Genomic DNA, 15,674 nt, shown 5'->3' on the forward strand with positions numbered 1-15,674 from the left:
TTTCAGATGGAGTTACAGGGCCCCTTTCAGGGTGGTATTGTGTGAGTGTGGTATGTTATTTGCCCTTGACTTTGCATATTTTCACAAATGATTAGGATTCAAAAATAATGAATAGAATTGGTTGCTGGGTACACATGGGATACATTGGCTGTGAGGACTCAGCCTTAAACATTTATTTTCGAAATGCTAAAGTTGGTTGTTTAAGGGAAGCTTCCCCGCACAATGTTTGTTTGTAAGCAGGTCAGAACCCAAACTCCCAGCGCTATTTAAACCTAAGTTTCTAGGTTTTCAGGAGATAGTTCATTTTTGAGTTTTGCCTGGACCTTGGCTCTAAATCAAAGACCTAAATGTGTTAGAAAACAAAGATGTTTCTGGTTATTCACAGAAGAGCACAGTGGATATAGGATAACGTTTGGCACTGGTCACAGGTGACAGTCGATTTTTTCTTTGTGTGATTTAAAAACAGAAACGGAAGGATACTTGATGTCTTGTTTTAGCCCATTCTTGGAGTAAGAAGTGTTCCTGGAAGACCTGAGATTGTGTTTATTAAGTTTATCACAAAACCAATCACGTAAGAATAAGGAGATTCAACCAACTTTTTTCACATATCCTGTAGATTAAAGTACTTTTATCTTAGGCTCACTGTGGGGGACAAGTGCAGAGTGTTCTCAGCCAACAAATTAGTTACAGCATAACACGACTTAAAAATATATATGTATCTTAAGAATCAGTCGGAAGGGAGATTCTTTGCCAGACAGTCGTTTTCCTGGCAGGTGTCATAACTTGCTTTGTGTCAGCCTTCTCCTACAGGCAGGGCAGAGAGAGGCCGACTTGGTCCATCCCCCGACTCTGGTGGCCAACAGGGCTAAGGCACAAACCGCCCAGCAGCAGGGATGCAAGACCTGCCAGCAGCCAAGGAGCAGTCCCGGCACTCTGGGTGCTAGCCGAGGAGAGGGGGCCTCGTCCTTGGCTGGCAGAAGCTTGTTCATGTATCCCCATTTACAGGTTCTCTAGATCCTCGTGGCTGGGGGAGATTTCCGTATTATTGTGAGCTTGGCGGTAGGTTAAAAGCTGAAGTGAACTCTGCTCCCTCGGCACTTTGGGGCACGGGGCAGCTAACAAGGAGAAAAAATATTACCTGGTGTGTAACCTCAGTTGCAGTAGAAGACAGGAGTCTCTGGGCCTAAGTAATGATCAAGGGAACATACAGATTTGTAACATTTGCTACGAACTCTGAGTTTGACAGACTTACAAGATAAGCAGCCTACCTGGTCGGACATTGTGGAAGGGCTCTTTGTGACTGCTTAGTTACTATGTTCTGATGCCTTGGTGATTTGGTGTTCAAGGAATGAAACAGATGAAACAGATACAGTGGATAAAAACTGGTGTTCAGGTTCTCTAAATATCTCCGCCTTGGTAATTTTCCATGGAAATGAAGCTTTCATAAAATGTTCATGTCACTAATGCTTATAATGCAGTCTACATGTTTAATGTATTTGCTCATTTCAAAAACCTAAGGGGAAAACTGTATTTATAAAGTCTTAGATAGTGCTTTTATTAATAAACTGTATACAAATGCCACACATATATTCAGATATCAATCATTGTCATTCTATATATTAGTCCAGAAATTATGAACAAAAATTTGGCTGAAATTATTGACTTGTCTGCATTTTAACTTAACTATGAGAGGTCTCATTAGGAAATCTTATTAACTAAATCTTAAAGGAACAACACTGTGCCTTTATGATACTTCTATTATTCTAAAATCACCTTTTATTTTTCCCATATGACCTATTTTATATATCTAACATGGTATATTAAACATGAGGAAATGTGTCTTCATTATAAAGTAATATGGTCATTTTAATAAAACAGACAGCTTTCAAGAAAATTCCCTAAATGCATTCTGGATGCTGTTGGGTATCTACTAAAAGAGATGGTTCTAGAAAATAAATGCAAACTAAAAATATTTTACTCCAAGTGTCTAATAGCGATCCAATATTTTATTGGGAATAATCAGGGGAGTAAGATTTGAATGGAACACCAAATATAAGCATGATGAAACGGTACTTTTCTGTGATCTTTCCTTTGGAGGCATACAGACACTAAACACATGGGCAAAGCTTCAGAACGAAAATGACTTTCTTCAGTAGGAGGGAGGGATGATTATGGGCTGTGGAAAGTTCGCAAGGATGCCAATGACCTTCATTGTAATTCAGACGCTCTAAGAATTGGGTGTAAGAGTCTAAGTTTTTTAAAGCATGTTTTTTCCCTTTTTTTTCTTTTATTATAGGATTACAGAGTGAACATCTTTCTTCGTCAGAAATGGAATGATCCCCGCCTCGCATATAGTGAATATCCTGATGACTCTTTAGACCTAGATCCTTCCATGTTGGACTCCATTTGGAAACCCGATTTGTTCTTCGCCAATGAAAAGGGTGCCAACTTTCACGAAGTTACTACAGACAACAAATTGTTAAGAATTTTCAAGAATGGAAATGTTCTTTATTCAATAAGGTGAGTCATAGTCTGAAGGTCCTGATTTCAGTGAAATAGAATGTTTTGTTTTTGTTTTTACTGAGTGTTTTGCAAGTTTTGAGTAAGTCCTCTCATTGTTCCACTTAATTTTCTGTCACAGACCACATTCTAAATATGTCTCATCACAATAACAAGCCCAAGTGCCAGATCCAGGAACTGAAGGGGTTATTCTTAGAAATCCACTTTTTTATCCAGTGGCCCAGGTTCCTAACATCAACCAAAATGTGGGGGGGCTTAAAGGTAAATTGAAAGGTAGCTGAATCATACATTGTGACTATATTTTTATGCATACATACTTTAAATATTTATAGGTGAAGAAATATTTAGATTTGTTCATCTGGGATCCATTCTCCATAAATTATTTTTCAGGTGTATGTATTTTTTTAGATCTGCTTGAGCATGTCTGGTTATCCTTTAGAAAATATCCTATTTACATTTTAGTTATGTACAATACATTGATCAGAAGATGATGTATCTTTTTAAAACTGATATCAAAACAAAACAATAATGACACCAAAACATAAACACTAGTACTAAAATTTTTGACAGTTGAACTTTAGAACTCACTCAACTTTGGCTGTTCCTTGAATATCAAACAGATATAAAGTTAGTCAATAGTTACATAAGAGTGATATACTTGCTGATTTGTGACACACTTGGAAAATATTATAAAATAAAATGATTAGCTTAAATCCTCCATAATTATTTTTTTCAATTAGTTCAATTATAAAAAACCAAGAAAATGGAAGTCAGGACCAAAATTTGTCATACTGCTTAGGAGAGAGAGAATAAACTCTATTGATAACAACAGGTAACTGTTTCAAAAATATTTGTACAACTCATAACATATTTTAAAAGGTATTGAGGTTAATCCTGAGGCTTTAGTCTGAATATTAATTCCTTACATTTTAAGTTAATTTAAGTTAGGAAGTCCTCAAACTGAATGAAAAAAGACAGTTCACAGATGCCAGCATCATGTGTGACAGGGTATTAGAATAATATGACCAAGACTTTGAAGTGGACATCGTAACAAGGTGTCCGTCGGCAATTACAAATATGCTTGAAAAAAATGAACAAACAGAAAGCCTGAGCAAAGAAATAGAAGATGTAAATAAGGTGGAACCAAATGAAAATATTGGAACTGGAAGATACAAAAACTAAAATAAAAAGTTACTGGATAGGCCCAACAGAGAGGACAGAGGAAAGAATCAGTGAACTGCAAGATAGAATAATAAAAATTACCCACTCTGAATAACAGAGAAATAATAGATGGGGGGAGGCAGGGGTGGCGAACAGCCTCAGCGACCTGTGGTAAAATAACAGAAGGTTTAACATTCTTGTCATCAGAGTTGTAGGATGGAGGGGGGCAATGGGGCATAGAAATATAAAAGAAAAAAAACCCAGAGGGACTTATGTCAGAAATTTTTGTAAATTTTGCAAAAGGTGTAACTTTACGATTCACAAAGTTGAATGAAATCCTATGATACTCATACTGAGTCACTTCACATCATAAACTTCTGAAAACTATATAAAAATCCTCAAGGCACCTGGAGAATAACAACACCTCAGCTATAAAGGAAAAGCAATTGGAATCACAGCAGATTTCTCATCAGAAATCATGCAGGCCAGGAGAAGCGACATGTATTTCTCAAGTACTGGATGAAAGGAACTGCGATCCTAGGATTTTGTACCCAGTGAAAATGCCCTTCAGGAATGAAGGGGAAATGAGAACGTTCTTGAATAAAGGGAAGCTAAGAGAATTTGTCACAAGGAGACCTGAAACCGTGAAGATTTTCTAAATAGAAGGAAATAATCAAAAAGGAACATGGGAGCACCAAGAAGGAGCAGAGGGGACAATAAAAAAATACCGGTCAATACAGTAGGCTCAGTAGGCGTCTCATCTTGACTTTTCTGAATCGCTTTTGCTGAGGCAAAAATTATAACACTGATGCGGGAGGAAATGAGAAGTAAAAGATTAAAAAATCGCATTTTTATGAACATATTTTCAGAAACTGATATTTAGTGTTGTCTAATCTTTTTGTGGGCATAAGACTTCATATTAACTGGGGAGGTGAAATTTTGTTAGGATATATAAAATATAAAATATATTTCTCCACCCACTCAGGAATTCTGCATCTAGGAATTTAGAGAATTGATGTGTTCATGTGTACGTAAGGTACATTTTCAAAGGTGCCCAGTGTCCCACTGAAATAGCAACAAAAGAAAAATCCCTATATATCCATTGGTAAGAATAAGGCAGAACACAATGAGTGCCTCATATTGTGAAATTCCCTGCTGGAAATAGACCTAAATGTATTCATAAGGAAAAGCCTCCAAAATATGTTTAAGAGATATGTTTTATGTTTGCTTTCATATATATATATACGCGTAACTATGTATGTAAAAATGCACGTGAGTGTAAACCCATACAAGAGGTTCAGAATGGTGCCCGACAGCAGGTTGAGAATAACCAACTGTGGAAATGACCTGGAAAATGGAAATGGGTAGGAATAAAGGTGAAGTGCGGATTTTCCTATATGTATATTTATACTGCTTGAATTTTTCAGCATGAGTTACATATTACTTATGAATTAAATACATATATTTTAAGTGATAGAGGCTCTTAACTTGAGGTCATGACCCTCGACTCCTCTGTTTTGTGGATTCATGATGAACGTCAGGGGATCCATGACAGGGTGCAAATGAAGCAAATTAATGTCTAATTTCTTTTTCTGCAAATTTGAAAATTAACTTTGTAAAAAGTATGATGTATTTTTAATTATAAGGTCCTGTTTCATTTCAGACTGATTTGGGGTGGCATAGGTTCCAAGAATATATCCACAAGGTAGCGTGGAATAATCATTTCACAAAGTTTTAAGATCTAGAATATTTCCATTGATTGAACCGAACTACTGTGTGTGTGTGTGTGTGTGTGTGTGTGTTTTGTATCCTATGGTTATGGATCTTTAGTTGTTTATATCAAGTTATTGTAATTGGAAAACAGTGCCATCCATTATGAATTGCTCACATTTCTTCTACTATTTTGAGAAATGTTATGGAGTAATTGAAATCGCATCTTTTGTCTTTCAGTATGAATTCAGATGAAACAGATGAGGTCTCTGTGCCTCCAGTTTTTGTTTGCTATATCCTGGCTCACATGATCAAAGATGAAATTTATGTTTTGTAAGTTGTTTTTGGAAATCTCACAGCACTTTGAAATCTTCAAATGGCAAACAGTTTCTCTGTTAACAAAAGTTGTACTAGGAAAAAAAGTCACTTTCAATTTACAAATGGAGCATCTGTGAAGCTTTGTGAGAGACCCGGCTTCCCTGTTTTGTAAAGCGCGAGCAGAATGCCCTGGCCGACCCGCCCGCTGGGCTCTCCCACTGGTCGGCGGTGCCTCCTCCAACCCACTAAAACAAACTAAGTCATAAAAATGGCATTTACACACAAGAAGATAAAAGTAATGGGAAAGAAGACAGCAACCGATGAATCATGACCACATATTTTAGGAAAGTTGAAAATAAGTGCACATGTGAAAATTGATTTAACAGACACAGACAGCAAGACCTACAACCAAAGTGGGGAACCCAAAAGGAAGAAAATAATATCCTCAAACTTTTAGAAATTTGAGGCAGCTAGGACTTCAGAAAAGGGGCTAGAAAAGAGATGAGAGAACAAGAATTGATATAAACGTAAGAATGTGTGTGAGCCTTCCACTCCAGATTTTCTTGTCCATGTCCTTCAGACTAGGGACCACCTTTGAGCTCCTGAACTGGGCAGAAAGCAGGTGAACAGGACACTGTACAGAGTTCTGCCAAGAACTTCAAGAGGGGGGACTTACAGGCACAGCTGGTGTCTATTGTGACACATCATGCCAAGAAAATGAAGATTACATTAGTTCTGCACGCCAAGCAGTCAACCCTTGTTCTCCCTAAGATCCTGAGAGCCAGAACTGAAGCTGCTTCCATGGAACAGTGGTCAGAAGAATACACCTCTGAAGATGCTCACTTGCCAAGAGAAAACAGCTCCAGAGTGACTGACAATCAGGGCACCACCAGAGGCAGATCTGAGCGTCCACACGGCCACCGTCACTCTGTCAGTGGGGACTCTGTGCTGCAAAGGGGCCCCGTAGTTGTTAGTGTCTCATTCTTAAATTTAAACAGCTACTTGAGAACATCCTGTGATATTAACAATAATCTAAAGAGAAGCAGAGGCCAGAAGAAACATGCAGAGAAAATGAAGGAGGAAAGAGAAGAAAATTAAAGATATGAAAAGCATTGAGTCAAGACAAAAGTGCAGAGAGGGGAGCCCATGGAGAAAAGTCTCTGGCCAGATGGGACCACAACATGCATGAAATGGATACTTTTAGGGAAGGAGAAGTGGAGCCACTCCAAGCATGAAAAGAGCAAACAGGAAACCAAAGTGGAGGACAAAGATCAGAATATTTGGGAGATGGAGTGAAGAAGTCTCCTGAGAAGGAGATTCAAGATATAACGAAACAGAAAATAGAAGAAAGGATTTCAAAATCAAAACATCAATCCAGAGGTCCAATAGCTCACTAGAAAGGCAGAAGGGAGAGAGAGAAAAAAAGAAATTTCCATGAAAATAAGGAATTGATAGATTATCTGCTGTGTTTAAGCATTGAGAGGGACTTTGTAGCTCTGACAGCCAGTGTGTTGAATTTGGACTAATAGTATGGAATAGACACTGAAGTGATTGTTAAAATGACACAGTTATTAACACTAGGGAAAACAAAATGACATACAAGAGCTGTAGTTACGGCAGACCACTTGGCTTAACCAGGAACATGACATGTTCTTAAGATGTAAATGCTGAATATTGAATTAACCATGAATGTTTATATAACTGAATTTTGGACATTACTGGAGAATTAAGTGTACATGGAATGTAGTAAAAGGAAATAAATATTATTTTCTCTTACAGGAAGTTAATAGATAATTTCACAAATGTTAAAAATCAAACACGATATTAAGGCAACCTAGATATATGTATGAAATTGTAGACAAATATCTTAAGAAAGGCTGCCTCTGAGAAGTTAGAATGAAACTGGGGGTAGGGTAGGGTAGGATCAAGGTACAACTGTGTTTTATATGCTTTATATAACTTGTCAAACTTTTAAATGATATCCATGAATTATATTGACAATTTTTAAATGAAATATTTTTCAAGTGAGAATTTTGGAGCCAGACGCATGACTCCAGATTGTCAAGTTTGGGATTTGATTTTACGTTACTTATAAAGTTAGCTTATTACTTATTTTATGGGCATTGACTGAAGACATAGGACTTCTGGGTCAGAGACAAAGGACTTTATTCCTCACCTCAGGCAGGCAATGGAAGCATCAGTGCATCTGTGTAAACCTCCATTGTCTGCGAGCCTCATCGGAAGAATACACTGGGCCTGGATGGATGCAACACACACCGTGTGTCTGTGTCACGGCTGTGGATCCCCGAGTTTGGGCAATCCACTCTTTTATAGCAAGCTGTAAGCAAGCCTTCTCTTTGTCCAGGGGAGCAGCATGATCTCATCTCTCAAAACTAGCAGCTAGATAAACACCCCTGAGAAATGGCTCAAGTAAAAGAATATTCAGGGGCTATGCTCTTGGTATACCCAAAAAGAGGTGTACCAAGACACAGACGAGGCTGGGGGGAGACTTTCCCAGCCCAGATCCCAGCTCTGTGATTCACTAGCTGTGATGTGGGGCAGGTTTCTCTGCTTGTGAAGGCTCATTTTTCTCATATGTGATAGTGAGAATACTAATTACCCTGAGCCTGAAAAAAATATATATAAAGCACCTAGCATAGTGCCACGCATACAATAGGCACTAAATTTGTCATTTATTGTCTTTCAAAATGGACAAAAAAAAACAACTTTTGCTTTTGCAGATTTGGGCATTTTCCAGAATCCATAAATAAGCACTGTATGGCCTCCTGCAAGTTCTTGATCCATCTAAGCCCCAGTTTCACTACTTGTAAAATGGGGATGGTAATATCCACATCATGAGATCGTGGAAGTGCGTCACAGACAGTTAATATTACCCACTGATTACTTTACCAGTACTACTGATACATACCGATATGCCCAACTCCGCTACTTATATTACAGAAGTATTACTGCATTAAAACCAATTAAAAGGAAGAAATTTTATATAGAAAATGTTACCATGACTTGTCAAAGCTTATAACACAATTTGAACTTCTATTTAAGCTAAGTACAATCTCTTCCTTTTTAGCTGTGAAAAGAATAGTTTCTTGTACGATGTATTTAGTTTTTTGAACATTGACAGGCATTAATTTTCAAATAGAAAAAGCAAACTTACCAGTAGATGCTTTTTTAAGATGACATTTATTTAGGGGTTATCAATTTACAAGACCATAATATATATGCTGTGAGAAGAATTTTGCACATGTGTGATTATGTATATTTTCTGAAGAGGCCCTTAGCTGGTATCAGCTTCCTAAAGGGCACGTCAAGAGTACTGAGATTGGTGGATGGGTTGATTAACTTTATGATCATTTCTAAAATCAAATGACAAAACTCTCAGAATACTATTTACAATCTTCCTTCTAGTCCTCCAACAATTCAGTCTCTCCTGATAGTTATTTACTCTTTATCAAATCATTCATAACAAAACATCAAATCACTCGAGTAAATATAGAAAGTCTATGAGAAATTTCTCATATTTTCTAAAATTTAATTATATTTATCTGATTTCTTTTGGGTGAATCATTTATAAAGTATATCATTTCTCATGTTACAGAAATGTAAATTTTAAAAGTCTATAAATCAAAGAATTCATTTTCATGGAAAATGTTTCAATGCATTTTAAAAGCAGTGTACTTAAATATTTAAGACATAGAACCTAAAGCCACGCTTCCTGAGTTGCAAATTCTGCTCCACCAGTTTCTGCTTTGCAATGTCGGGTGAGTTAACCTCTCAGCTTCCTGGTCCCTAAAACAGGGATCATATAGTTTATCTGTCTTGTAAGTCTGTAGTTAGAAGCAAGTGAGTAGAGAAATATACAAAGTATTTATACCGCATAATAAGTACAATGGGTGTATTGCTTATTATGATATTACAGATAATATTTCAAAGCTGATAAGAGGCCATTGCTCTTATAACACTAAATTTAGAAATTCTTGGAACTAATATAAATGCTTAGTATTTGCATAAAGAGCCTAAAATGGAGTCAGAAAACATTTTTTAATACTTTATTAACAATTAAGGTAGACACCACATTCTAGGCAATGCTTATTCAAAAGCAGGTCATACCTTAATTTTAATGAGATCAACTGTTTGTCTCAGACTGTAGCCATCTTTTCTAATATTACTACTTTGTGAAGCCAAGACTTCCTAAGAGAAAATAAAAAACACCACATCCTGTTTATATGTCTTGTCCCAGAAAAAGAACTTGGTGTCCTCTCTTAAAGAAGATATTCATTTCCAAAAACAGTAGACTGTGAGTAATTGCCTTTTGATTTAGTTTTCTTTTGATGTGGTCAGGACCCATCTTTAATTTATTTTTAATGTTTTGATGAAGGAATTCAGTATCACACCCACCAAGCTGACACATTTTTCATCCTTATGCTGTTTAAGAAGCAATTGTATTTATTGTACCTTAAACAAAAAGAAAGAGAGCCAATAAATTGGTGTTTTTCAGGATGTGATTTATGACAGAAGGTCTACTGTGTTTTTCTTTGCCAAATAATTCCTTTCAAGCACCTTAAAAAAAAAGAATTATGTAATGTCTCTCAGCTTATGCCAGAAAAATAGGCAGGATATGAATTTGACATCTCATGCCTGGTGAGAGCCTGGAAAGATTGTGAGAATGCTATTTACTTCCATACAAAAGGTCACAGAATTAATTGCCCAAGACAGCTTTCATAAATGGATGTCCAGAGAGCCTTGGACGTTTGAAAAACTAATGTGTGTACATTCAAAGTGTACTTGTGCACACAATTCTAATAAATCCTTTTATAAGACAAAGAACATTGTGTCCACCTGATTTTACCATTGCCTTTTCAAGAGAGAACTTTGTAAATCTACAAGCTAATACGTACAGGATCACTTAACCTACCTGGGCCAGGAGAAATGGAGTGAAGAATGAAGTAGAATTCATTCCCTAGAACGAAGTCTCTGGGTCACTTCATCGTGTGCACAGCCTCTGACTTGCTGACTGCCTAGTGAGCTCATGTAACTTATAAATCCCGCAGTTTCCTGTATGTCCGTTTATGTCTCTCAAATTGTGTTAATTAGACTGCACCAAGGGCATTCTTTGTCAAATATACACCATTATAACTTTATGTCTGTGGTCTACATAGAAATGCCATTTCAGAGAATGTAGTTACATTTAGTGGAGCTGAGGATTATTTTTTCTTAAAATTTAAATAGGTTTTATATGTGATTTAATTGTGCCTATCTTATAAAATGACAGGGAGAGAAAGGTGGGAAAGTCTGGGGTGGTGGAATGTACTAATAATCCCTAAAAACGATTATTTATTGAGTGTTTACTATGTGTTAAGCACTTAGCAAGTATGAACTCAGATGTTGCTCACATCTCTCATGAATAAGTATTATTAGTGTATTCACTTTGGAGGTGACAAAACTGAAATCCAATGAAGAGAAGTGACCTACCCATGGTCACAAAGTTTAGGTAAATGGACCCTCCTGAAGTGCTCACTGGTGCCCTGCCGGTCAGTGGGGGCCCTTTCCATAAAGGGGCTGGCTAGAGAGTTCTCAGGAAAGAACTTTGAAGAAACCGGGGTGCCTTCAGATCTGGGGCTCTTTTTCTCAGGTCTACAAACTACAAATTCTTGGTGATCCATCAAGATAGCTCAGTAATATAATTTTCTTAAAAAAAATTCAAGAGTGATGAGTTATCTGGAATGCCAACAGGCAAATACTTTCTGGAAGGGGGAAAAATGGGTGGAAAGCTGGATGTGTGCCAACCAAGTCATCTCACTTTGTGCGCAGCCAAGTAAGTTCGGGGAGCGTGGAGTGGCACCCCACACCTTCCAGAGGGCCCTCGTCCCGCAGCAGAGACCCCCACGCTGCTCCCTGGACTTTGGAAGTCCTCCACGTTCAGTTTCTCTTCCCTCTGTTAAGTACTGCTGGGTTTCGCTGACACTTCCGCAGTGGCGTCTCTGTAGTTCTGCAAAGACGGCTGAACGTGGCCACGCAGGGCGGCTTCTCTGGCTCTGCCTCGCTGGTCCCCCGAATACACATCCTCCTCTCAATGTGGTTCATGTGATTTGGGGGAAGTACGTCCTTTGAAATTTGATATTAACTTTATAGAATCTACTCCGGAATTTCTTTTTTTAGGGTCTCTTCTGGAAATACAGATGTCTTTTAGACATCTGCAGCCCCCTGTAAAGAAAAATGAATAAATAATAAGTGTGATCAGATGTTTAGACCTACAGCTTTATTCCCCACCCCCCCAAAAAGATGTGTGTGGATGTATATATGAAACAGCTGTTTCATAGTAAATAACACACAAAGCTGGAGAAAATTTTATTTGAATAGATGTTAGTCGCTACCAAAGCAACATGTTTTCCAGTTGTACCCTGAACAAGAGAATATTAATAAGTATCCTAAGTCATTTAAAAAAATAATTACTTTGAATTCTTTCAGGCTAACATTGACACTCTCCTGTCCAATGGATCTCAAGAATTTCCCAATGGATGTACAAACATGTATAATGCAACTGGAAAGTTGTAAGTACAGACAACTTACTCTTTCTGAATACTTTAACAAATGTAGCAGATGTAAATTTTAGCCGATTATGTATAGATGATTAATTTTGTAATTCTCTTTGTCAGATATTTACTAAATAGGCATGCTATTTTTCACCAGGTATTGAAAGTAATGGTCTATCAACACATAGCTTGAAAAACAGTTGTATGTCTCTTTATACAAATTATCAAAGGTTAAAAAGATGTAATCATTAAAACCAAAGTACTGTTTTATTTGAGTACCTGCTATAGATGAAGAATTTTGGATGTATTTTCTCAAACTCACCACACATATTGTTCTGTCCGTGTTTCTGCATGTGGAAATGCTCCCATTTGAGCACCTGAATATTATATTTCAGTTTGTGGAGACGCTAATACAAACCGTCTGGGTCCAAAATCTACGCTCACTCTGAACCATTCTGCTGACCTTCCGCTACTATTTATTCAGCATGTACTCTGCTGGGTGTGTGAATGTGTGCTACCTTAAGAAAAAAGAAATTTCCCTCACTTTATCAGAGACGTATCCACTCTTACAGGCATTTATTTAAATTTCTTCTTTCAAAGTGGATCCATGCTCACCACTGATTAATATTAGCACATGATAATTTGAGGTCTTTCTGTGTCTCTGGACTTAACCTGTAACATCCACCCGACTTTAACTGGTTTGCAGCATTTAACGCCATCCAAAAAGAAAGCATGATGCAGTGTTTTTCTCATGGTACTGTGTTATGTCATATGTCAGAAAAGACATACTCGGGGAAATGTGGAAGGTGGGCCATCTGAGTTATCGGCCTGAGGCAGTATTTGCAGTGCAGGAAGCTGCCACTAGATGGCGCGCCGGCCTCGTGGGGGAAAGTCTCCATCCTCCTGCATTTGGCTTCTTGTAACGTTACAAAGAGATAACTCCTTGTTAAATGTAAGTGCATAACTTTTATAAGTAATCCTTACATAATAAGTATATACATGGCTAAAGTACTAACGTAAATCAAAGGAAAATAAAATAATCTAGTCTCGCTGGGGGAGCTATATAGCAAATATAACTGGACGGGACAACGAGAGATTCCCAGGAGAGTAGATTCATCAACTACTTAACAGGAAGGCATTTTGGGGACCGGCTGATCTTGGTTGCAAAATTAGGTACATTATCTGGGGGGATATTGAGGGAAAAAAATCATATGCAAAAGAGTCTGAGACAAACTGAGGCCCTGATTACTAAATCACAGATGTTGGACATTATCCGATGGGCAGGGAGGGGCTGTTCAAAATTCAGAAGCAAGAAAATGATTTGATCAATATTACGCCCATAAAGATTCTTTTCCAAATGAACCAAGTTCATTTAAGAAAATTTCATAGTATTCTAACAAAATAAAAACACAAGTAGGAACAAGGGGAGATGACGTGGAAGGTAGAGACGATAGCGTTTAGTACCTCAGAGGATGTGAAATTTTATCTTTACCCTCTTGGTTTTTCTCCCACTGGGCCTGAGAATCAAGACAGAAGACAGATTCACAGCAGAAAAGGATACAAATGTATTTAATATAATTTTATGTAAATGGGATCCCTCATTAGAAAAGAAGATGCAAAGTGGCAAAACTGAAATGCTTTGATACTAGGTTGGACAAAGAGCAGCAACTGTGGAAAAGTAAACTATGTGCGGAGCCTAAAGGAAGAGACGAGTCTTCTTGGTTTGATTTCCCATTGAAGAATGTTGTTTTCCTGGTACAGGGACCAACTTTTTACATGGGAGTTTTTAATCTCCTGTTTTCAGGAAGAAAACGGGAGATTAGAATGCCCTTCTTGCATCTGCTGTGTTTCGAGTGCCTTTAGCTCAAAATAATCTTTATGCTCAATCCTATGGCATCCCTTGGGTGGGCATATTCTGCCACCCTCCATTCACTGCAATGCAAAGTGGGTGTAGAAGCTCTAGGAGCTGATAAGCCAGAGCTAAAGAGCATAGATAAATAGAATCATATTGGAAATATTGACAAATACTAATCATATAGCATGAGAAGTAGATATTGAAAAGAATATTGATAAATCCAATCTTAATATATTTGAGATTGGGAAATTTCGGTATAAAGCCTAAGTGGGAAGTTAGAATGGGAGATACTAAAAGCTATATAGAAAGTGGTTCAAACAATAAGATGAAGTTTCTGAAGGAGAGAATATAGAGAGGAAAACACACAAAGAATAGACCATTAAGAAATGCCCGCATTTAGCAATTGTTGGAAGGAAGTCCAGCCCTGGGGTTGGCATAGATGGAAAATTAAAATCCATATCCCTCAATCTCAAAGGAGAAGAGACCATTGAAAAGATAGGTTTACCAGTATCAAATGCTGTGAAATATTTATTTTTAAGAAGGCACAGCGTGCACCTTTTTTACGTTTTAGAAGGCAATTGCAAAAAGTTCCAATGTTATTGATGAAAACAACAAATGTGATTAGAATGATGAGATTCCAGTCTGGATTCCAGAAAGTAGAAAAAGAAAAGTGCCCGATGAGAAATGGGAGTGGTGAGGGAAATCTCTGCCTCTATGCATGTTCATTATTAAAGAAAGATGAGGAAAAATATGGTGTCTGAAAGACTGCAAGTCCCTGGACTTTTCAGAGTAAGGGTAGCATCCTGAACTACTTGCAGGATACACGTGCTGACAGAACAAGACCTTGCACGTGTCTGCCTTTCCCAGAACATTTCAAAGCAATCAAAAACTCAAAAAGGGAAAACTGAGCTTCTTACCGCCTCCCCCTTGTGTCTTAATTCTTTATCCGGAATCAGTAGATGCCCTCACATGTCCCTTTCACATTTCAGTCACTAAGCACTCCCTACCTTCTCACTAGAAATTAATTTAGCTCACAGTAAAGGTACTGCTTACTAAATTTCTTTAGCAGATGCTGAGAAAATCCTGTCAAAGTAGAAGCTACTGAAGTCAAATCTTCAAAGTAAAGAATGTGGCCCATTTACACAGGCATGCCTTGTTTTATTGGGCTTCACTCTACTGTGGTCTGCAGATAACTTGTGTGTTTTACGGATTGAAGGTTTGCGTCAACCTGCGTCAAGCAAGTCTGCTGGGGCCATTTTCCCAGCATTTGCTCACTGCATGTCTCTGTGACACATACACAGCAGATAGCTAATTTATATTCCTATCAGCTGTTCGGTGTTTCTTGTAATATTTCAAACTTTTTATTACTATTAGATTTTTTATGTGGTTCTTGATATCACTATTGTAATTGTTTTGCGGCACCAGGAACTTTGCCCACGTAAGACAGCAATCTTAATAAATGAACGTTGTGTTCTCACTGCCCCACTGACCAGTATACCTCCAGGAAGAAGGGGGTTCCTCTTCCGGAGCAAATTCCCCTGTGAATCTGCCAGACCAGT

At 37.7% G+C, this 15,674-nt stretch overlaps 1 protein-coding gene across 2 annotated transcripts in view; it reads left to right on the plus strand.

Moving 5' to 3' along the window:
- The window catches only part of GLRA3 (glycine receptor alpha 3), a 134,762-nt gene that overhangs the window by 64,247 nt on the left and 54,841 nt on the right, over positions 1 to 15,674 (plus strand). For both annotated transcript variants that reach the window (XM_017674121.3, XM_017674122.3), the window contains exons 4-5: positions 2,297 to 2,520; positions 12,196 to 12,278. In XM_017674121.3, the coding sequence (XP_017529610.1) occupies positions 2,297 to 2,520; positions 12,196 to 12,278 (307 nt within the window). The remainder of the gene's footprint in view (positions 1 to 2,296; positions 2,521 to 12,195; positions 12,279 to 15,674) is intronic.

Source organism: Manis javanica, chromosome 3 (genome assembly GCF_040802235.1).
Source record: "Manis javanica isolate MJ-LG chromosome 3, MJ_LKY, whole genome shotgun sequence".
Classification (NCBI taxonomy): Eukaryota; Metazoa; Chordata; class Mammalia; order Pholidota; family Manidae; genus Manis; species Manis javanica.